At 35.5% G+C, this 23,888-nt stretch overlaps 3 protein-coding genes and 1 pseudogene across 3 annotated transcripts; all 4 read left to right on the forward strand.

Annotated features, from left to right (window-relative positions):
- Window positions 1–263: 263 nt before the first annotated feature.
- On the forward strand, window positions 264–4,935 carry LOC121252265. The gene is made up of 8 exons (XM_041151822.1): window positions 264–692; window positions 1,621–1,665; window positions 1,795–1,924; window positions 2,999–3,068; window positions 3,164–3,212; window positions 3,283–3,380; window positions 4,162–4,300; window positions 4,450–4,935. Exons 1-8 carry the CDS (start codon window positions 330–332, stop codon window positions 4,594–4,596), a joined length of 1,041 nt encoding a protein of 346 aa, XP_041007756.1. The 5' UTR covers window positions 264–329; the 3' UTR covers window positions 4,597–4,935.
- Window positions 4,936–5,991: 1,056 nt separating this feature from the next.
- On the forward strand, window positions 5,992–8,491 carry LOC121252323 (40S ribosomal protein S7-like). Its single transcript, XM_041151926.1, has 6 exons — window positions 5,992–6,148; window positions 7,096–7,180; window positions 7,271–7,344; window positions 7,429–7,552; window positions 7,940–8,122; window positions 8,212–8,491. Exons 2-6 carry the CDS (start codon window positions 7,106–7,108, stop codon window positions 8,329–8,331), a joined length of 576 nt encoding a protein of 191 aa, XP_041007860.1. The 5' UTR covers window positions 5,992–6,148; window positions 7,096–7,105; the 3' UTR covers window positions 8,332–8,491.
- Window positions 8,492–16,459: 7,968 nt separating this feature from the next.
- Window positions 16,460–17,502, forward strand: LOC121252130 (annotated as a pseudogene).
- A 5,176-nt stretch (window positions 17,503–22,678) lies between these two features.
- LOC121252131 (LEAF RUST 10 DISEASE-RESISTANCE LOCUS RECEPTOR-LIKE PROTEIN KINASE-like 2.1) lies at window positions 22,679–23,488 on the forward strand. The gene has a single exon (XM_041151614.1). The coding sequence runs from the start codon at window positions 22,679–22,681 to the stop codon at window positions 23,486–23,488; it is 810 nt and encodes a 269-aa protein (XP_041007548.1).
- Window positions 23,489–23,888: the final 400 nt, after the last annotated feature.

A 23,888-nucleotide genomic window follows, 5' to 3' on the forward strand; every position in this document is an offset into this window, starting at 1 on the left:
TGAAGATGAATTGAGATTAAAGTTAAAAAATTAAATAAAATATTAATAGAATATATTTTTTAATATTATTTTTATTTTGAGATTTGAAAAAATTAAATTATTTGTTTTATTTTGTATTGGAAGTTGAGAAAATTATAATAATTAGATAAAATAAGATGAGATGAGATAAAATGAGATGAGATGTTTTTTGAAAATAGACGCTAATTCCAAATTAGAAAAACATGAAAACTGATTTTACGATTAATCCAAAAATATAAGTAATGCTATAAAACCAAAGCCGACTGATTTCTGTGGGAATGCGGGACAGCTGACAGCTCAATTCTACAGCAATGGCTTCTCTTCTATCTCTACCCACCATATCCCTTCCTCAACCAAGGTTACGTTTCCCGAAAATGACCATAAAACCTCGGGCTGTTCTCAGTAGAGCTCAGAAGATGCGGGTCCCCTACGAGTTGAAGCAGGGGCAGACCCGTCTTTTCCATCAGCTTCCTTCTGGTCTGAACATGGAGGCCATTTTGCAGAAGGCTGTTGTAGACAAGGACCCAAATGAGAAAATGGAGAGAAACATTGAAAATCAATCTTTGGTATTTGTCCATGGAAGCTACCACGCTGCTTGGTGCTGGGCTGAACACTGGCTTCCCTTCTTTTCAGGTTGTGGGTTTGATTGCTATGCCATAAGCTTGTTGGGTCAGGTGGGCGCTCTCTCTACACAGAACACAAATTTTTTATTCTTGAAGCTCAATTTGGTAGTAGCTATATCTAATATAATGTTCTTAGCTCCATCTTTTGAATTTCCGTGGCCCTTTCTAGTAAGTTGGTCTAGGTTCATTGCTCAAGCTCTTGCTTTCCAAATGTTCCCACAATCTTTATATACTAAAACTTGCAAATAATAAATGATATGTGGAACATTTGTTAGGGTATTTGATGAGCCATACTTCTTGTTTCCTTTCTCCACTAGACAACGTAGGAATGGCTAAAATTTTGAATTTTAGTACTTAAATTATTTTTCTGTGGCCATTGATGCGATCTTTGAAATATTTGGCCACCGTCTATATTGGAGTTAGGAATCATGCATTTTCAGTGCCAAAGCAGTAATCTTCAATGGAGATACTCGAGTTCCGCTTATTGCAGTCCGTTATATCCTTCATTCCCATAACTCTTCTATCCTACGCACTTATCAAATAAACAATCTTACTTCTATCCTAGGTGCAATAATTGCATTTCATGATTCCATTTTTTGCGATAATCCTTGCGGATAGCCATGTAGATAGCACTGCTTTACTTGGCTTTTGGTTCACTATTGCATGCATCACGATCACCAAAATTAGCAGTTCGGTTGCTATTTGGCTGGTTCTGGCATTTAGTTCCTCTTGCACCAAATAATGTATAAGTGGAGCTATATGGAAGTATAAAGTTCTTCATGGTGATAATCGCTTTTCAAAGTGATTATGTCATTAATGCCACCAATGCCACCAATGCCAAATAACACTTCTGTAGAACTCTCTGTCTCTCTCTCTCTTTGTGGCTTGAATCTGAAACCTATATCGAATACTGGATTACTATATTGTTTGTGTGCAAAATGGGGGCTGATTATGTATATTCCCATTACTTTGTAATCAGGGTGAAAGTGATGCACCTGTTGGTTCTGTCGCTGGCACTCTCCAGGTATTTTAGCTCCATAGGGAAATGGCTCCTTCAAAACAATAATTTTAATGGTGGCCAATCTTTGACATTCCATGGTTTCCATTCTAGATACAATGTTATTTTTATTTTTCACCGGAAATTCTGCAGTAGACACATGCTGGTGATATTGCTGATTTCATCAGGACTAGAGTATCATCACCACCAGTGTTGCTTGGACATTCATTTGGAGGGCTTATCATTCAGTATTACATTGCAAATCTGAAGAAAAACCAGGCTTTGGGTAAACTTCGATCCGGTTCGTATTTATTTAAGATGAAGCAATGTTGGGATTAACTGGTTATCAGGGACTAAGTTAAAGTGAAATAGTGGAAGCAAATCAAAAGAAAATCAACAATCACACACAGAACACTAAGATTTAAGTGGTTCGGCTTAGTGTGAGCCTACGTCCACTAGCGGGGTCGATCTCAATAAATTCACTATTAACAAAGGTGGAGTACCAGAGATCAATCACAAAATCTTCAATCCCAGAGCCCCAATACGCCCAATGAACTCTCAAGAATCTCACAAATGGATCTCTCTCTTTTTTCTCTGTATTCTGGTTGCTCAAAAAAAAAAAAAAAAAGTAAAGAAAAAGAAGACAATGAAGTATATCATGTATTTATATTGTACGGCGTGGGAAGCCCTAATTAAGGGCATTTGCTCAAGTGGTGTGTCGAGCACGGCTTGAGCGAATATTAGGGCTGGCGCTCGCTCAAGCTGAGTGTCAAGCGAACTCTCTGCTGGGACCTCGTTTGAGTTGAGTGTCTAGCGAACTCTCTGTCTAGGTCTCATTTGAGCTGATTGTCGAGCAACTGTCGATCCAACAATTTTTCTGAAACTTTGCTTGAGAGGCAAAACTACCGCTCGGGTGAACAATATGTAGAGGCGCTTTTTCAACAGGAATCAAGTCACCTCTCAACAAGCAATATAATAAAACTGCAAACTGCATTTTAGATCTAATTCAATTCAAGTAGCCCAGAAATAAAGCCAACAACAATGTACAAGTATTAGCTACAGTGATATCTATAATTGTTGAATCGGTTATTGGAGAAACCACCAATTAAAATCTCTTGACCACTACTATTGATCCATTGCTGTAGGTCCCTAATAACTGTTAACTGACAGTACCTTGTTTCTTTTAGTGACGGTCAGCTATTGCAACTCTCATCAGAATCCTAATCTAAATTCCAAACCTAATTTAGTTGCCATAGCTCTATTCTAATTTTTCACATATCTATCAGCTCTTGCCACTTCTACTTAAAGAATGTAAGACATAATATTTTTAACATTGTTATGCTGATTGGGTTTATTCTAGAAATGGAAACCTTTTACCCCAAGCTTGCAGGAGCTGCTCTTGTCTGCTCTGTACCTCCTTCGGGCAATAGGTGATTTTTTTCCCTATTGTCTCTCGTTCATGCTATTCTGGTCTTCTTTTTCTTGAACCTAATCCAAACTAAATTTCTTCAATGACTTTCTTCAGTGGGTTAGTGTGGCGGTATATCTTTTCAAAGCCTATTGCTGCTTTTAAGGTATCTACTTCCACTCTTGAGAAAAATAATATGCAAGCATCTTTTTCTCATCTTGTATGAACTTGAGCAGGTAACACGCAGCTTAGCAGCAAAAGCTTTCCAAACTTCTCTCCCCCTTTGCAAGGAGACTTTTTTCTCTTCAACAATGGAGGATCATCTGGTTCTACGGTTTGTTTGTGATCACTTCCTGTCAAGTCCATATGCAGTTTTTTTTTTTTTTTTAAAAAGGATTGAATGATATATTTAAACATTTGAATTTGAACATTAGTTTGTAGTGAAACCTAAACTTATCTTCTATTGAGGAGTATTCCAATCATGCCCAAATCAAGGACCAGCTAAGTATATCTACTATAGAAGGAAACCCCAACTCTGCTAGTCATGTCTGCTCCAATAAACGATCTATTCACCATATAGAGGGAAAGAAACCAGAGGCACACATGGAAAGCTCTTTATTATAAACATGTCTTTTCTATCCTTGGCCCAAATCATTAACTGTGTATCATGGCTCACTTATGCATATGTACCCAGTGTCAATGAATGATTATGTGTGCTGTTATCATTTCTTTCAAACCAAAACATTCGAGTATTTGTTTATGGTATCAGAGACAAACGACCGATGTCATGGTACCATCCCCTCACAACACCACCTCAAAAAATCCTGTTTCCAAACATGACTGCTGGAGAAGTTACTGCAACAATAACATTCACCAATTCGACTATGACCCTATAACTTATAATTTGGATTCAATTAGAATTAGTAAACTACTTGGCTTAGTTCCCTTTGTTGTTCCCTTAAACCAAGTTAAGAAAATAAAGGTGTGTAAAAGAAGACTCAATCTCGTGAACTGTGGCAATCTTCAAAGCAATCTTAATGATAGTAAACATGTTGTGTAGTAATTTTTAAATTCAATGGTGGAACATGACCTTCAACTTCTTTTGTTTTCTTCAGTTACCAGGAGCTAATGAGAGAGAGTTCAAGGATGCCATTGTTTGATCTGAGGAAGCTGAATGCTGCACTTCCAGTTCCTTCAGTGCCAAAAGGTTCCATTGATGTTCTTGTGTTGGGTGCAACTGATGACTTCATTGTGGTAAACCCATCGCTTGTTTGTTTGTTTTTTTTGAGGGGTTCCCTTCTTTCTAATGCTTGTTTACTCAAATCTCCATAGTTTTGACCATAGATTCTTTGTAGTTCACACTGTTTTGGTCCTGCTTTGATCAAGATGAGTTTTTCTTGTAGGATGCTGAAGGTCTCAGAGAAACAGGCCGGTTTTATGGCGTGTCACCAGTCAGTGTTGAAGGGATGGCCCATGACATGATGTTGGATTGTTCATGGGAAAAAGGTGCAAAAGCTATACTATCATGGTTAACTGCTTTGAGAAAATAGGACCCATATGAGTAGGAAACGAAAACTTCCAAGCTCACCAACCATTTTGGTCAGAATACTACATTCAGCTTCCTTCCTTGAGTAGCTCAAGTCAAGTCAAGTAGCTGTATTACATCTCTAAAGTGTTTCAATTTTCAGATGTTTGCCCCTTTTGGCTTTTGTTACGTTGGAAAAAGATAAGAATTCCGGGTGTTTGGGGTGTGCTGCACCATTATTAGAAAATTGAGCAAACTTAAATCTTTCCTTTCTCGGTGGCATTTGTTAAGGAGCGAGTGGGAATGAATGTATGTATGTTTGTCTTGGAATTCTATGGCAGAATGAAATGCTCCATCATTGTCAGATTCTGCTCCCCGTATGCGCCATGTAACCTTTGCCTTTGGTGATTGCTACTTGGCACAGCTTAGTATAAGAGCTGGCTATCGGACATCCGACAATCTCTTATAGTGACGATGTTGGGCCATGCTCTATGTGACTGAACAGATCTACCCAAAAAATTCCCATCTCAAAATCATTATGGTGAATTTGTCTCGTTTGTTTTCGTAGATGAGATATAATGAGTTGAAAATTAAATAAAATATTGTTAGATTATATTTTTTTAATATTATTTTTGTTTTGAGATTTGAAAAAGTTGAATTGTTTATATTCTTTTGTGTGAGAATTTGAAAAAATTATAATGATGAGATGAGATGAGTTGAGAAGTTTTGTGAAAACAAACCCAGTGGATCGCCTATCAATGCAAGTTCTGGAGTGAATCACATTTATGTTCCTTCATTTTCTACTTTTGATTACTATGCGATTTCCATTCCCTTCATAATCTCTTAAATCTTAACCACCCAACTATTGTTGACCACCTGAAAAATGATAACAACACATTAAAAATAGACCTGACTTAGGAGACTTGCTATGTGTAAAGGCATATTACTCAACAGGGTAATTATATTCTTAGAAATATACACTTTATTATAGCAAGATATAAGATGAATATCATTTATATATATTCACAATAAAACTTCTATTTTTAAGTCTGTGTGTAGAGTACACATAGTAAAGTCATTACATGACATCATTTGATTTGAATCTTACAAATTAAATTTATGATTTAAGTTATGTAAATAGTATGCTCTACATACTGTCTCGATAATATAATAACTCTATTCACACATTCTAATACAATAAATAAAATAATAAAAATTTTCGAAAAAAAACATCTCATACTATCCATTTGCTTTCACAAAAAATCAATAACAAATACATCACGATTTATTTTTCTAAAATAGTAAAATGTTGCCAAAATTTTACCTAGATCTCACAAGCAACGCCACTCCACCAATCGAGGATTGTGTTATACCTATTCGGATAACCAAACAGTCCACAACACCTGTAAACACAATAACAAATCTCGACCGTCCAATACTAGGGCATTATATTTTAGCTTCTCCTTATAAAACCCTAGCATCTTCCGACTCGTCCTCCTCCGCGCCTCAAGTTTCCCTCAAGGCCGAAGCGTAGGGTTTTTCCTTTGAGCGCAGCAGAGCAATATCTGCCTAGATTGGTACGTTTTCCTCAACTGGGTATTAATTAAGTTCTCGTATTTCGGTCCTGAATCTGAGGTTCAAGCTCTTACTTCTCTCTATGCTTGGTTCCCGGGAAAACTAAGCGAAATGGAACGACAAACTAGTTAATATGGATGAATGGCTATATGGGCATAGTGATTATATTAATTTTGAGTTTGTATTGTTTAAGGCCTGAATCATGTTTAGTGATAATGCAACCAGCTATTATCATTTAATTATGAATACAAGTGATTGTTATTCGAATAGTTTGTGCATATAGAGCGAACTGTGGTGCTTGGGAGATTGGTTGAACAATGGAAACGCAAATGGATGCTTGGTAAATGACTTGATAGGCTTTTTGTATCATTAGAATGGAATCATGATTAAATGCAAGCGGGCAGTTTTGCAAATGGATTCATTATTATGGTCCCACAATAATTATGCCGTTTTCATATTTTTTTAAGGGAGAGTTTGACATTTTGTTGCTGATTTGCATTCACCAAGGAAATAGGGGGTTCATACAATTATGTCTTTATTAAGTTTGAACTTTGAGACTGGGTGTCTTATTTGGTTGCATTTACACATTCTTTTTGTTAGCTGCCACAGAGGCATACAGTTTATATGGCTGAATATTTTCCCACTGCTCTATGATTAGCAGCTGCATGTGCATTATAGAAATTGAATTGGCAGTAGGATGTCTATGGCTGAGTGATATAATACCTAGAATAACAATTTAGAATATAGAGCACGCACAAGGCTACAATCCATGATCCCATTTTGCAAGCCATTTGAAAGAACAGTAAAGTGTTCCTGGGATGTTGTCACCTGTCAAAAACTAAAACAAGATAGTGATGTTTCTATTCAAGTGTTTTTCTCTTTCTTTGGTTTATCAATGGTTACTTCCCTTGATTAACATAAATTTTTACAAATGTTACCCATCGATCAGATCTTTCAATATGTTCTCTTCAAGAAAGAAAATCCACAAAGACAAGGATGTTGAGCCCACTGAATTTGAGGATACAGTTGCACAGGTTAGTTTTTGTGCCACTTTCTAATAATACATGTTACTTAATACCGATAGTCACAATGTACTAAAGTTGGAATGCTTTTTGTGTGTGCAGTACCTATTTGATTTGGAAAACACCAATCAGGAGCTAAAAAGTGACTTGAAAGATCTCTACATAAATTCAGCAGCGTATGCATTCTGTCTAGTTTTGAATTTTTAAGGTATTTACAAGTTTTTGTTCCCTGATTAGAATGACATTATATGATTTGACAGTCAGATGGACATCTCTGGTAATCGCAAGGCCGTGGTTATCCACGTGCCTTACAGATTGCGGAAGGGATTTCGCAAGATTCATCTTCGCCTTGTTAGGGAGCTGGAGAAAAAATTCAGTGGCAAGGTAATGCTTCTTTAGAAAAAAAAGGGAACTTTTGATTTGCAGTGATAGCATGAGTTATCATCAAATGTTGGGACATTGTATGGCAAGTGGTGATGGCTATCATCTTCGTTTTCCTTTAACTTTCTTTGAATACTAAGAAGGGTGTGTTCTTGTGATATGTAACAATAATTTCAAACATCATAAAATATGGGGTGGTGGGCAACAGGTGGTCAGTAGCTTCTTGATGGCCATGTATCTGTTATTTTGAGCTTTGAACTCCAATTAATCTTAAATGGGTGCCGTGATGTGCCATATTATTGTTATTTACTATATGAATCTATTGTTATAGAATGACACACCATAGTCACTTTTATGTGATTGCTTTTAATCTCTCATTACTTTTGGCAGGATGTTGTTGTGATTGCCACCCGTAGGATAGTAAGACCACCAAAGAAAGGTTCTGCTGCTCAGCGACCCCGCTCCCGCACACTGACATCTGTCCATGATGCCATGCTAGAGGATATTGTGCATCCTGCTGAGATTGTTGGGAAACGCATCAGATACCGAATTGATGGTTCTAAAATAATTAAGGTAGATGCACAACAAATAAAAGTGTGTTGTCTCTTGCCTAACTTTATACTGTTCTTCCTACTAATTGACGTCTGTTGTCTTCGAGTCAGATTTTGTTGGACCCCAAGGAGAGGAACAACACAGAGTATAAACTGGAGACATTTTCTGGTGTTTACAAGAAACTTACCGGGAAAGATGTAGTATTTGAATATCCGATAGCTGAGGCATGAGTGGGATTTTGTTATCTTTGGCTTTGATGCTTTTGCCTGTTATTTTATTTTAGCCTTTTTACGATTGAATCACATGAAATTCTGTTTAAAAATTAACAACTTGAGATTTGGTTTGACGCCTTTTTGGGACTAATGAGATTGGTGGCGAATTGTTATTTTACCATGCGCCTAATTTCGTGGGGGCTGAGTTGTAGAACTTCATTATGATAATTTTTATTTTTATTTTGGATTATAGCTCTTGTCGGGTAGGGTTCATGGTCAGTGTAATTAATCGACCACTGCGGTTTGAATTGTGGCTGTGGTAGTGTTGCATGAAAGGCATTATATATATTGCCTGCATTTAGGTCGCGTCTTAACAAGAAGCTTGAATTTGCGTTGCATGCAACGCAGAAGTGGTAGTTTTAGCAGGAAGCGAGATATTCGGTTTCATGATTCTCCGAGGCAGTACTACTGACGGTGAAAGAGCCATTGGTTTGGATTTGTTTCGGAGAAATACTACTGAATGTGTGCCTGTCTATCTAAATCATGTGGAACATTTGTAGAGCATGTTTACTTGTAAAAACAAACATTTGTAGAGCACTACCAATGCATAGATAATTATTTTTTTATTTTGACGTCGGGAACCTCTTCAAGGTAGGGTCATTCGGACCCATTCTTGTAAAGTAAATTTTGGTCCCGTGTACCGCACTCTCGAAAGTTTTTTTATATAGAATTTGATTAAATCGCTTGTTTTTTATCAGGGATGTGACCTCAAAAAATTGTTTGGTGTTAAACTTTAGATCTTAAAGGAAATAATAATCAAAGATCAAGGTCTTCACCACTTGGGCTAATATCTTGGGATTAATGCATTAGATAAGATTGGCTTTAGTAAATTTTAATTCGGCGCAATGGAGAGGAGATTATCATCAAAACTAAGTTTTTGGTGACTAAAAAACATTTCGTTGGGAATGGCTATTCTGAAAACTTAACTACCTGTGACAAAATTGGTGGAAACTCCTTCCCTTGTAGGTGTGAAAATAATGACAATAAATGATCAGTTGTTATCTTACTGCTTTTGTTACTTAATTTCATGCCTTCAGCTCACGGTCCCGGTCCACAATTTCTAGACGGTGCGCGACCCATGTTGAATACATCCCAGTAATGAGACACCATGGTAATCCCGCACATCATCCTGCAGGCAAAAAAAAGTTGGACAACGTACGACCATTTAAGAGGGGGGGGGGGGGGGGGGGGGGGGGGAAAGTTGGTAAAATCTCTCTCTCTCTCTCTCTATGTATAGATGAATGCCTTTATGGTGATCAACACGTGAGAATTAATATGACTAGAGAAGTAGTTTGGAGACTATCCTGTTTATCCGCGCGCACTCTAACCTCCCCATGCACGAAGCTTAAGAAAATGCTTCTTTAATGGTGCCAAATATAGGAGAAACCAAGCCAACAGGAGTAAGCCTCCAAGGTCCCTCAAAACGTTCCAGCACTCCATACTCCCAAGTTGATATTAGCATAGAATACTGGAAGCCTTCGAGGGAAGTTGGAGACTTCCCCAAAACTTGTTATTTCCATACACACCTAGGTGCAGAGGTTTTAATATATATATATATATAGGGACGGATAGGAAAAATATCCCACCCCGCATATAATTTTCTTCTGGGGGCAAGCTGCATGCAATCGAATACCCCCAATCAACATCACCATCTGTCACACATTCACGGATGCTGCATTACATTATTATGGGTAATTGATATCCTTATACCTTTCTTACGACTGTTTTACTATCTAATTATTTTTTTTCTCATTTTTATTTTTAAATTTAGATTAAAAATCTCATAATATAACTTTTTTATATAATTTAAAAGAAAATAAATTCAATCAACTAAAGTAATCATGTAATTTGATTAAAAATAAATTTAATTTTATAAAAATTGACATTCTTCTAGATAATACAAGAAGATCATATTCTGAAATTTGTAATCTACATTCAAATAGCAAAAGAAAAAATAAAAACTGAATAGTAAGATAATAGTAAATAAGGTGTTGGGTATCATTAACTTTACACTATTCTAGATTGTTGTCCTGATTACGAACCAACAAAGCCTATGCCACAAAAGGTAAGTGTAGTAACTGTCCATTGCCCGAAAAGATTTTATGTTTTTTGTTTTCATTTATCTAAATCATCTGTGGTCAGGCTAACATCTTTGTGGGGGAATAATTAAAGAGTGGGTGGGTTATCTTTGGTGGCTAATTCCCCATGCGAAGGGTCAGTGGAATTTGGATTGGAGGGAATGTGCAAATAGTTTGTCCAATTTAAAGTCAAACTTTTTGTATCTCTCTCTCCTTGTCAGTATCGGAAGATAAAAGCTAGAACAGAAAAGGTCACTAGCTGGCTATCTCTTCCAAGATCTCCATTTTTATCTCTATCTTAAACACTCTGCATAAAGATTTATTCGGTAATGAAAAATAATGACAACGACGCCGGGAAAGAACAATGTGAAATGGAGCGCCACAAACAAGCATTTTGTCCTAGAGATACCCATCACCCAAGTCCCTAGCACCAAACATTTTTCATGTTGAAATTACTCAAGTACTTCTGTAATATAGTAAAAATATCTATCAGTTCACTTAATAAATTGGTTAGTATTCAAGTATACAATTAATTTAATAATTTAATAATAACATAAAACAAATAAATTACATAACATTAAGATTGACATCGAAGGAAAACTCTTTAAAGAACTCTTTAAAGGTAAAATCCTGCGAGGCAGTCAAACTCATGAAAGTCAGTCTTATTATTTGAAAATCAATTACAAGTACTAATCAATTACAAAACCTTTGCAACTTGACTCTCTTATTTACCCAGACAAACAACCCGTTTGTCTTCTACCGCAGTAGCAACCAGAGCCTTTGACGATTTTCAAATATTGTCTTTTCTCCTATAACTCTAGGAGCTGAAGTCCAATTACATGATCCTCCACGCTCGAAGCATGATCACACTCAAAGAGAGATCACAAATATGAAAATTTACTAAGGAATTTTCTCACCAAATAATGCACTAGAAAGTGCTTTAGAAAATATATAGATCTGAATCTCTAACAATCTTAACTAGTAGAATCCCTTAAATAAACTATCTGGAAAGAGTTCCAGTTTCAGTAGGATTGTACTGACGGATAGAATCTGTCGCGAAGACGTCTCTTGACGGATTGCTGACATGTTGCGATAACTCTTCTCTGCAATAACTGATTTATGTTCAGCTTCTGTTTTGGATAACTTTTTGATAGTTCGAAATTTTTTCTGCTTGATATCTTATTTTTGAATTTTTTATTCAGCTCACTTGATATCTCCTATCTTTTCGAACATTCAATTTTGATCAAAAGTCTTTTGAACATTTATTTATTTAATCACTTATCTTAGAATTCAAATATTCATAGATAAAGATAAAAACAAACATTTATCTATTAATCTATTTATTTTTGAATTTAAATATTCATAGATAAAGATAAAGTCAAGTTACATTCATTCAATAATTCAAATAGGTCATAGTCATCTAATCTTAAGGGCAGGTAACACTCCTAGACTTATTGGTTTGAAATTAGAAATGACCTCAAGTCTCTTCTTTTTAGGAATCAAAGTGATGAAGGTGTGATTAACCTCTCGTGGAAACAAACCATTGTTGAGAGCCTTTGACACAACATTTGTCACTTCCTTGCCCGCCACAACCTAGTATTTTTGAAAAAAATAGAAGCCATACCATCAAACTTGGGGTTTTAGTAGGGTTCAGTTGTCTTAGAGTTAAATTAACTTTTTCTGCAGTGAAAATTTGAATTAACATTTCATTCATCTTTTGGTTTATTTTGCCTACAAGAGATTTAATTTCATTCAGAGTTAAATGAAATGGGATAAAATGAGATGAAAATTCATCGCACCAAATCAAGAACCTATAACGCCACTATAGCGACTTTAGAAATTTTGTTTGGCTGACGTGTCTATATTCTCAACATCAGAGCTAAAAATTTTGTGTGGAATACAGCTAACGGCTATTTGCTATATTCCAAATTCGACCCTTTGCTTTAGGTCAATAATAAATATCATTAGGCTCAGTTTTGATAGGAAACTATCTCATTTCAATATTTCAGTTTTTTTAAATACATATCTAAAATATAATAAATAATTTAATTTTTTTAAATTTAAAAATAAAATTTATATTTTAATAAAATTTTATTTAACTTTTAATAATATATTTCATTTCATTTATCTCATTTAAATTATATAACCAAACGAGTCCTATTGGCCATAAACCAGTCCATGACCTGAACGAGCTGGTTATTACCTTTAATATAGGATTTGAATTTGTGTGTTTTTTTAGCTACAAAGTCGTGAAACGCAAATAATAACACATTTTATTTGCCTCTGAATTACCGTTCATTTTATGATAATGTGCATCCCAACTTGTTTTCAATAAGTTTAAAAAAACTTATGATAATGATAATGTCTTTAAGCAAAATAAAATTTTAAAAAAACTCTTGAAATTTTTAAAAAAATTAATCTAAAATGTGAGTAATTAAAAAGGAATGATGTGTACTTGCAAATATGAATTTATAAAAGATAAATGATATTTGCAATCATAGAATACATAAATACGTATTTTTAAAAAAAAAATTAATAAATATGTGATTGACATGAAAATAAGTAATATTAGCTAGATTCAAGTTTTAAATATGAGTTTTACTACACAATCTCCACCACACTCTACACTTCACATTTTTTTAAATTTTTAAATTTTTTTAATATTTTTTAAAATTTTTTTTTGAGTTTATTCTTTTTAAATTATTTTAAATTTTCTATTCATTATTCATATAATAAATATTTGATAAAAGAAAAAAATTAAAAAAATTAAAAAAAAATATAGAGCGTAGAGTGTAAGAAGATTATGAAGATTTATTCTTTAAATATATAAGCTTTGAAGCAAGTATTTTGTTAAAAAATGGTTCCCGCAAAAAGAAAAAAAGTGAGTTAAAATCGTGGGATCCACTTTTCTTTGAAAATTTCAACACGCCCACGAATCCATTTCGTCAAAGACCACCAGTTTCCTTGTGATTCCTGATACGAAGTTAGGAACTGAAAGACAACACATCTCCATCTCCTTCCTTTTCTATACTCTTGCTTCCAATCTCTCTCTCTCTCTCTCTCTCTCTCTCAGAATGCATACCCGTATCTTCCCAGCACCCACTTTCTTCTTCATCATAATAGCAATAACCCTAGTCCAATTTCCACCATCTGTGCACACCGTCGATGATGAGCTGTACCTCAACTGCAGCTCAACCTTTGAATGTGCGGGTACTTCGAACCTTAGTTACCCTTTCTGGGGATCAAATCGGCCTGAATATTGTGGTCACCTGGGTTTCCAGTTGACCTGCAGCGGCGATGCCCCACTGCTCAATGTCACCGACATGTATTACCGAGTCCTTAAAATCAATGGCCCGGCGAGGAGTCTCAAGATTGCTAGAGCGGATTACTGGAACACAACTTGTCCTGCTAATTACGCTATACCACCATAGATTTCAGTAAAATCTTTTCTCATACTTCAGACACTACCAATCTGACTCTCTACTACCAGTGCCAATATGATACTTCATCTCTTCTTCTAAATCCTTCGGCGGATGGTTTCCCATTTACTTGCGACGGAGACGCTGCAGGCGAAGCTAATTACTATTGGAGCTCCTCGCCTGCAACTACGAATGAGAACTTAATATTGGATGCGTGCCTGTACAACGTTACAGTTCCAGTTATGAAATCAGTAGTTGAATCAGACACTTTAACTACTGAAGATGCACTGAAGAAAGCTATTGATGGTGGCTTCACGGTGGAGTGGAATGCAAATGATATCAGATGCGATAGATGTGAAGTTTCTGGTGGGCAGTGTAGGTTCAACACCAGCACGAATGCTTTCGTTTGCCACTGCAAAACTGGGTCTTCTCCATTCACATGTGAATCAACAAGAAGTAAGCATACATCCTATTTCGCAAAATTTCTTGACCATTTCTTGCTTATATCGTTTGGAATCAGCAGCTGTATCAGGCAATTTAACTAATGATCAAGATGCACTGATTCATGAAGCTAGTGATGGTGGCTCTACGTCGGGGCCGAATGCAAATAATAGCAGCATGTGCAATAGATGTGAAGTTTCCGGTGGGCAGTGTGGGCTCAACAACAGCACGAATGCTTTCGTTTGCCACTGCAAAACTGGGTCTTCTCCATTCACATGCATGTGAATCAACAACAAGTAAGCATTCATCCCATTTCGCAAATTTCTTGATCATTTGATCTTGCTTGTATCGTCCGTTTGGAATCAGCAGCTGTATCAGGCAATTTAACTAATAAAAGATGCACTGATTTATGAAGCTAGTGAAGGTGGCTCTACGTCCGAGTGGAATGATGCAAATAATAGCAGCATGTGCGATAGATGTAAAGGGTCCGGTGGACGTTGTGGGTTCAACACCAGCACGAATGCTTTCGTTTGCCACTGTACAACTGGATCTTCTCCATTCACATGCGAATCAACAAGTAAATATCCATCGTTCTGGTTCAAGTTTTTCATTCCTGGCCTTTTCCACCTTCAATTTCACCTTTATCGATGATCTTGCCGCTTAATGAAGAAGAAAGCTTTTCAAGATCACCAGAGAGTTAAGATCAGACATTTAGGAAAACACTCCGAACTAATTATTAGCTAGTATCTCAATTCTATATTTGAACACAATCAATTAATGTTCATTCGAAACATCTACGTACGTACGTAACTAGCTAGCAATAGGCCGTCATGATCATGCTTAATTAATAATTATATGGTTTGTCATTAATTGTTTTGAGGATTAATAGTTCTTCTGGTCAATATACGGAGACTAGTGAGTTGATTGATTTCTCTTATCTTCTATTCAAAAATAAAACGACGAGAATGATTATAATGAATAGATCATGCATAAACAGCATATGATTTCGTTTGTTAAATTTTTAATTTTTAATTGTTTTTTACTATTGGCCATTATGCGCATCTCTTGTGGTTCTCTCATTTGGAGAATAGGCCATAAATCTGATCCGAAGTACCGTGGCATCTTTGGTTCAACCTTAATTGCACGGCAACGCGGTCATCTTGCTAGCTAGCATCAATTAAGTAGTGCAATCATGCTGACACCCCACCTTTGTTGGTTTTTTTTAACATAATTATATATATTATAAGGAGTTGTTTCCAAAAACAAATGTCACAAATTTTACTATCTAAACATATTTTCATGAAATGAGACCACAATTTTCACAAAAACCCATAAAAATCTCATTTCAACTTCTTTTCAACAATTCTCGGACATTTTCTGTATTTCTCTGTATCTAAAGTACGACTCACATAGTCCAGTCTTTCGAATATTCTTCGCAAACAGTACTACTCCTAACCCAACTTGACCGCAAACCAACTTTCTCGCAATTTAATTTGCCATTTGGGTGTTCGATCTTAAATGAGGTGTTCCTAATTCCTATATTATTGGTCTTCAGTTCCATCCAAGTCCTTTCTTGCTTCGACGACAAACATGATTACTAGGACGTTCAAGTCAAAACTCCAACTTGATTTGTGCAGAAATTTCCGCAGATACACGAGAATTTCTTAGCATTTTGTGTATTGATTATTGCATGTGCACCGTATTTTGTTTTTCTCATTTTCCCCGCTCTCATTAATTAATTTTTACTACGTACTAATTGGAATTTGAGACTTCTAAAAACTTAATTAGAATAGGATTCGGAATAGAAAGGACCTGTCTCCACGCTCCTTTTCAGTCAACATCACTGTTGATCTCATATATAGTAGTACTCTAACTTTCTTTGTGTCCTTGTCGCAGAAGCATCTTGGAAGCTCAGATGGTGGATTATTATGATCATTGGTATAATCAAGATCGACATCATATAAAAGTTATAGTGATTTCTTTCTTCCCGATCGATCCGATGATGATTCATTAACGATGCTCTATTGAAATACTGACTTAAACCATTCTTTGCGTTATGGCATTCCGACTACAGGTTCGGCTGGTGTTGTGCTTTTCTCTTTTGTGATTGTCTGCTGTGTTAAGAGAGGATGCTTGTCAAATAATTCAATGGTCTGGAGGAAAAGAGATGCAAAGAATGATCATGATCATTTCAACGCGGAGGAAGTCTTAAAGAATTTTGGATCAATGGCGCCGAAGCGATATACTTATTCAGAAGTGAAGAAACTGACCAACTCATTTAAAGATAAAGTAGGACATGGAGGATATGGTGTGGTATACAAAGGGAAGCTAGCTGATGGGCGTATCGTGGCAGTGAAAGTTCTGGGCAAGTCCAATGATAATGGGTTGGATTTTATAAACGAAGTGGCTAGCATCAGTAGAACATCGCATGTTAATATTGTCACTCTTCTTGGGTCTGCTACGGGAGGACTAAAAGAGCTCTGATCTATGAATTCGTGCCTAATGGGTCCCTCGATAAATTCATAAATAACAAAGTATCTTCTATCACAAAATCTCAATTGGACTGCAAGACCATGTTCAAAATTGCGCTTGGCATTGCTCGAGGACTAGAATATTTACACCGTGGTTGTAGGACAAGGATTCTCCATTTTGACATAAAACCTCACAACATTCTTTTGGATGAAGATCTGTGCCCAAAAATTTCTGATTTTGGCCTTGCTAAGCTGTGCAAGACAAAAGAGAGTATTGTATCAATGACGGGTATGAGAGGAACGCCGGGATATATTGCACCAGAGGTGTTTCGTCGATGCTTTGGTGGAGTCTCTCACAAGTCTGACGTCTACAGTTATGGAATGTTGGTTTTAGACATGGTTGGAGAAAGAAAAAGACGTGTCGGCAATACTGGAGTCTCTCATTCGAGTGAAATATATTTTCCAGATTGTATTTATGATAAGCTTGAACAAGATCGCGAGGGTTTTAGTAGTACTTGTGAAGGAATAACGTCGAGGCCGGAGGAAGAAGACATGTTACAAAAGATGATAGTAGTAAGTTTGTGGTGCATTCAGACCAATCCTTCCGAACGACCATCCATGGGTAAGGTGATAGAGATGTTGGAAGGTTCGCTTCAATCCTTACAACTTCCTCCAAAACCTTCCGCGAATTCTCTTACAATATTGTCAGCTCAAGATTAATCTTCCACAACTTAATTTGTAATCGTTAGTTATTGATCAAACTGCCATCACAGTGCATGTTGAAGAACTGTAATTATATTGGTTGTGTTGACCTTTCAATTAAATTGGCAGTGTTTTGTTGTTTCGGATGTCTCTGGCCTACTTCTTGATTTCACGCTCCGACATTAGTTTTAACATTTTGTGGGAGAGATTTTCGGTAGATTTCTTAAAAATAGCCCTCCCTTGTTTTGCAACGGATTGTTTTCTCAAATTTCAATGCTCAGTTCATTAAAAATTGTTGGTGAACATTAATGCTGTGATCGATCTCAACCATTTCTTAATTAGTGGGTTTTTAAAATATTAAAAAAAAAAAAAGAAATGGGAAATTAGGGTTTGATCACCGGTTGTTTCAATGGATATTGAGAGGCCAGCGGGGCATCGCATTGATCCATCTGAGAGTCACAAGTTCAATTAATGTCTTCAAAAAGATTCTGGCACCCAAATGAAAAAGACCCATGCCAGTTAATGTAAGATTAAATGACTGGTATGGATAATGAGATGAGATTAAATGAGATGGTTTTAAATGAATTGAATTAAATATTATTAGAATATTATTTTTTAATATTATTATTATTTTAAGATTTGAAAAAGTTAAATTATTTATTATATTTTATGTGAGAATTTAAAAAATTTGTAATATGTGATGAGATGGATTAATGAAATCAATATTTTTGTATCTAAACGGAAACTTAGAATCAAGTAAAAGTTCATCCCTTTATACAGATCATCAACATCATTATATATTAATGTTCGATCCTGAAGAGAAATGTAAAGCTCATATGAAGACAAAGCATTTGTTGAAATGCCTCAATGGGCGTAAACATTTCTGAAGTGATATTTCCGTGAGTCCCCTCCTTCATACAGTCTATGACTATTTATAGAAAACTCAGAATACCAAGTAAATTGATTTACAAGAATATGCTAGAAGATTCTATAGAGGTACGTCTGGGATTGTATTGTTATTTGCCTTGTTATTGTAGCTATTCTGTTGAGAAGTTTGTTGTGCTTTCTGTTGTGGTAGTCTGACAGTGGATGCGCGCTGTGTAGTGCTGGGTGTCAAATATTCTGATGTGCTAACAGATCCCAATTATCAGTACTGATCGATGAACGTGTCATGCGTTTCAGTATATATTATGGGGTCAATTTATTTTTTCCAGCCCAATTATATAAGTTTAGTTATTAAAACATCTCAATATCCAAGAGTGGGAGAGCGGCCAATATAATTTTAGCCACCGGCTTCGGAAATGTTCGCAAGCATGCTGCATGCAATAACATGCGGCCGATGCCGGCCGGTCACGTACGTAGGGTAAAGTTAGAAAGGAATCGACATTATCTCAAGTTTTTGATAAAATTAATTCAAGGCATAAAGTGAAGAGAAAGAGATAGACACATGTAATAATTGTCGTAATATTTATTGAATATTTAATATTGTTCTGAAAATTTACTTGGAAAACTATATATAAATGCATGACGTTGTAAAGTCCACTTCATATATATGTCTATTTCTTTCCTACTGAAATCAAGAAAAAGGTCACTCCCATGAAGCAAAGGGATCAGTTCGGCTCTCGTCCTCCATTGCCACTGGCCACCATGAGCTATGCGTGACATTTCAAAGCAAGAGAGTGCCATGGAAAGCAAGGGTGCAGGTACAGATCAAGTGGATCATGATCAGAAGCAGAGTTCCAAGTCCTTTTGGCGGTTTACGCGGAGTAGCAGCTGTGGTAGTGGATATGGAATAATGGGCTTCTGCCATTTACGACCACTTCTATCTCGATGCAACTCAACAGGATCTGCAGGAAATCTCAAGCGAGACCGGCCCATTGCCAAGTGATGCTCAAAATCCTAAACAAAATACTTCTCGGAAGCATGCATCATTAATAAAAGCATCTCAATCTTGGGCTTCAAAGCGTAATCGAAAGCCATCTCAATCTTGGGCTTCAAAGTGTAATCAAAAGCCTTAGGACGTTGAACACTAATTTGGTTAAATTTTTAACTCTTAAATCATAACATTCAATCACGCTTCCGAATCCAATATTCACGACGGCCCACAACTCTATTGACACTGATCCGGTGGTAGTCCTTTTCATTTTGACAACTTCATTCATCTATTAATATTTAATGATTTAACACCATGCCCATACATAGTATCAATATATTTTAATCCAGCCTATAGATAGCCCTTTCCGTGACTTGAACTCGTAATGTGGTCCTTACTGTGATACTAATTGTTAAAGAACTAACCATTGATTCAAAAATCTTAAAACTGTTGGATACTAATTTAGTTAAGCCTTTAACTTTTAAAATCATAACATGTTCCTACAACATATTTATTCGGCTTTGGTTTATTCTTCTCCAGTGGCAAAGATCATAAGAGCAGGAAGTGACATACTTCAATTGCTCTAATTAATGATATATGATATATACTCCCTGTCAATTTACTTGTAAATGCTTTTAAATTTGATCTGATTCTTGCCTTTTGGAATATCCAATTTTTAAACCTTATCCAGCTAGCAAGAGAAGAGAGGCTCGTTCCATGTTAGCAGTTTGTCTTTTTTCTATTGGGACCGTCCACAGGGAGCTAGCGGGCTCTAGCGTAGGAGAGGATCCATTTCGAGATGTCGATCAGGCTAATCAGACTTGAGACTTGAGCTCTCTCGTCTGGAATGGAGGGATGTTTAAGAATCCCGTTGTAGTAGGTGGGCACGCTTCTCTCAGGAGAGAACTGAGGCAAGTAGCTAGTTGACTGTAGGTTTAGAGCACGCTAGGATAGATTCTAACTAATTCTCTCTCTACGGTCTTTTATTACATAACCTCTTGCTAGGTGAATGGACTTTTCTGATCGAGAAGAATGATTCAATCTCCGAATTTCTTGATTAACAGCGTCAAGTATTTGCACTTTAGATCTCTTGACTTGACATGTAGATGGTGATATCGACGAATCTTCTCTTATTTAGGTCTCGTTTAGTTTTAAAGTTGAGATGAAATTAAAGTTAAAAAATTAAATAAAATATTGTTAGAATATATTTTTTAATATTATTTTTATTTTGAAATTTGAAAAAGTTAAATTATTTATTTTATTTTATATAAAAATTTAAAAAAGTTATAATGATGAAGTGAGATGAGATGAGATGAAATATTTCCTAAAAACAAACGAGACCTTAGTTGTACTGGTAGCGGAGAGGTCGGTGCCTTTGTTCTGGCTCTAGGTCTCGATCGTCGAAAAGGAGTATTTGCAAAGTAATTTTAAGAAAATTAAATTAAAGTAATAATCTTTTAAAATATTTAATTAAATATATTAGAGTGTATAGTTAGGTTGAATTCAGGATTTCTATTAGTCCAATACGGTATAAAAATATTATTTATTTCAAAAATTTAAACGGATAAAAAAAAAGTTTAATTATTTATGTTATATTGTTAATAAAAGATTCTAGAAGTTGTGCATGCTTCCAAAATGATATCTAAAGATTCTAATAGTTTCACAAAAATCATATATAAGAGTAGTTATATAGTTTTGGTTTATTAAAACGACAATTCCAAATTCAGTCGTACAGAAAATGCTAATGTGGACCAATAAAAAAAAGACAGCGACATAAGTGATCAAGAAAACGGACAACGTGGTTGTGCTTTTCTTTTTTTTTTATAAGTCGGGAGAGGGGTCGAATCCAAGACTTTCATTTTTAGAAGTTTGGATATTAAGCCATTAGATCGTATGCCTTTGGCAGACCTAGTTGTGTTTGAATCAATTATTGAGCACCCAATTCGAGATTATCTATTCATCTATATGTCTCTCATGTGCTTCAACGTATAAGCTACGTACGGAAGTGATCGTCGACCGGACCAAATTCACCCAGAAAACTCTAGAATTCGACTTTGGTTTTGGAGTAGTGATCAGGATGTTTGGGAACCATGAAAGTGGGGGCACAAAACAACATGCACAACAAAAAAGAAAAAAGAAGGAAAAAAGAAAAAAAAGGTAATGATAGGCATACTATCCATCTACTATTCATTTATTATTTATAGTATTTTTATTTTTTTATCATTTTATTTTAAGTATTTTTTTAACATTCTTAATCATTAAAAAAAAATTAAGAATATATATATAAATTTATTATAAATCACTTCCTTAATCATTAAGTAAAATAAAAAATTAAAAAAAAATCAAATACAAAAAAATAATAAATAAATAGCAAGAGAGTAATAATTCTATTATTTTTCATTCCAAACTATCGAGTGTTTTTTCCTCCAGGAGTGATTCCTCAAATTAATTGTGACGAAATCATGAGTCACAAGACAAAATCATGTGACAAAATCAGGATTTTTAGAGTGTCGCACACTCTTCATTTTTTACTACTTCCACTTGTGACGGCTACGTTGGGATAGTGAAGATATTTTAATATTTTTTAAGTATTTTTTTACGGATGAAAATACTCTACATGTTAAATATAGTGAACTATTTTCATATCAAAGTCTCTTAAAAAATTATTATAATATTTATCACTATCATATATAAATAAAAAATAAAATCACTATAATATTTATCACTATTATATATAAATAAAAAATAAAATTACTATAATATTTATCACTATTAAATAAAAATAAAATTAAAATTACTATAATATTTATCACTATTATATATAAAAAATAAATATAATTATTATAATATTTATCACTATTATATATAAATAAAATTATTATTAAAAAAATCAATCATTAATAAGATCTATATATTTTTCAATTATCTATTTAAAAATTAATAACACAACATATTTCATATAAACAATTCAAAATACCCTTGCTGAAACCCACAAATCCATTTTAATTTTTACTCATAATTATTTATAAATATTCTCCACACTTATGGATATTTTCACCGTCCAAACGTAGCAACGTGACCACCGACAGTTTCTCTTTTTCTCTCTAAAAACAATCGAACTCTCTTTTTTTCTCTTTCCTCTCAAAAAGTAACGAATCTACTGATACTCTCTCTCTATTTTTCTCTCTCTTTAGTTTGTAAGACCCACTGACACTCTCTCTATTTCTCTCTCTTTCTGTTTAATTTGTGATACCCATTGACTCTCTCTCTCTATTCCTCTCTCTATTTCGCTTCCCAGCTCCTTAATTTCAAACTCTCTAAATGCATACCCATCTCGTCTCAGCTCCGGCCACTTTCTTCTTCATCATAATAGCAATAACCTTAGTCCAGTTTCCAGTACCATCTGTGCACGCTGTTGATGATGACCGGTACCTCAACTGCAGCGAAACCTTTGCATGTGCGGATATTATGAACCTCGGCTATCCTTTCTGGGGATCAAATCGGCCTGAATATTGTGGGTACCCGGGTTTCGAGTTGAACTGCAGCGTCAATCCCCCGCAGCTTAATGTCGCGGACATGTATTACCGAGTTTTTGAAATCAATAGCGTGGCGCGGAGTCTCAAGGTTGCTAGAGTGGATTACTGGAACACGACTTGTCCTGCTATTCACGCTAATACAACCATAGATCGCAGCACTCTCTTTTCTTATACTTTAGGTACTACCAACCTGACACTCTACTACCACTGCCCTGCTTCTTCAATATCTCGTCTTCCAACAACTCAGACGGCGGATGGTTTTTCGTTTACTTGCGCCGGAGACGCTAACAACTTTACCAATTACTATTCGAGCTCCTCGATTAATAGCTTATTGGGGTTGTGCGCGAACAACGTTAAAGTTCCAGTAGCTGAATGGGGCACACCTAATAACCATAGACTGTGGACAGCTATTAATCTTGGCTTCATGGTGGGGTGGAATGCAAATAACACCATGTGCGATAGATGTGAAGGGTCCGGTGGGCAATGTGGGTTCAACACCAGCACGAATGCTTTCGCTTGCCACTGTAAACCTGGGTCTTTTCCAGCAACGTGTGGATCAGATATTGGTAAGTATCCATTTCACTGGTTAATTTAATTGATCGGTAGCTTCCTTTTCCTTTTTCATTCTCTCCTTTCTCGTACTGCTTCAATGAATAAATCAAGAAAACTTCTCAATACCAGAGGATTAAGAAATTAAGATCATACATTTAGGAAAAACTCCGGACTCGTCCGCTGGGCGCGGATAATTAGTCTTAAATCTTATATGCATGCCAAACATTCATGAACATTAGCAGTGACATTTTAAGTGAAATTTTGAGAATAATTGCTGAAGTTTCTCCCATTCCCATTACGAAGTCCTTTTCCTGCTTTGGTCCCACGTCAAACACTAGGTTGGTCAATTCAAGACTCCAACTATTCCATTTGTGCATTAATTCCTACGTTTATTCAAGAGTAATGCTACATTTAAAATTTTTTAAATTTTTTTAAAAATTTTT

This window comes from Juglans microcarpa x Juglans regia, chromosome 2S (assembly GCF_004785595.1).
Source record: "Juglans microcarpa x Juglans regia isolate MS1-56 chromosome 2S, Jm3101_v1.0, whole genome shotgun sequence".
NCBI classification, from domain to species: Eukaryota; Viridiplantae; Streptophyta; class Magnoliopsida; order Fagales; family Juglandaceae; genus Juglans; species Juglans microcarpa x Juglans regia.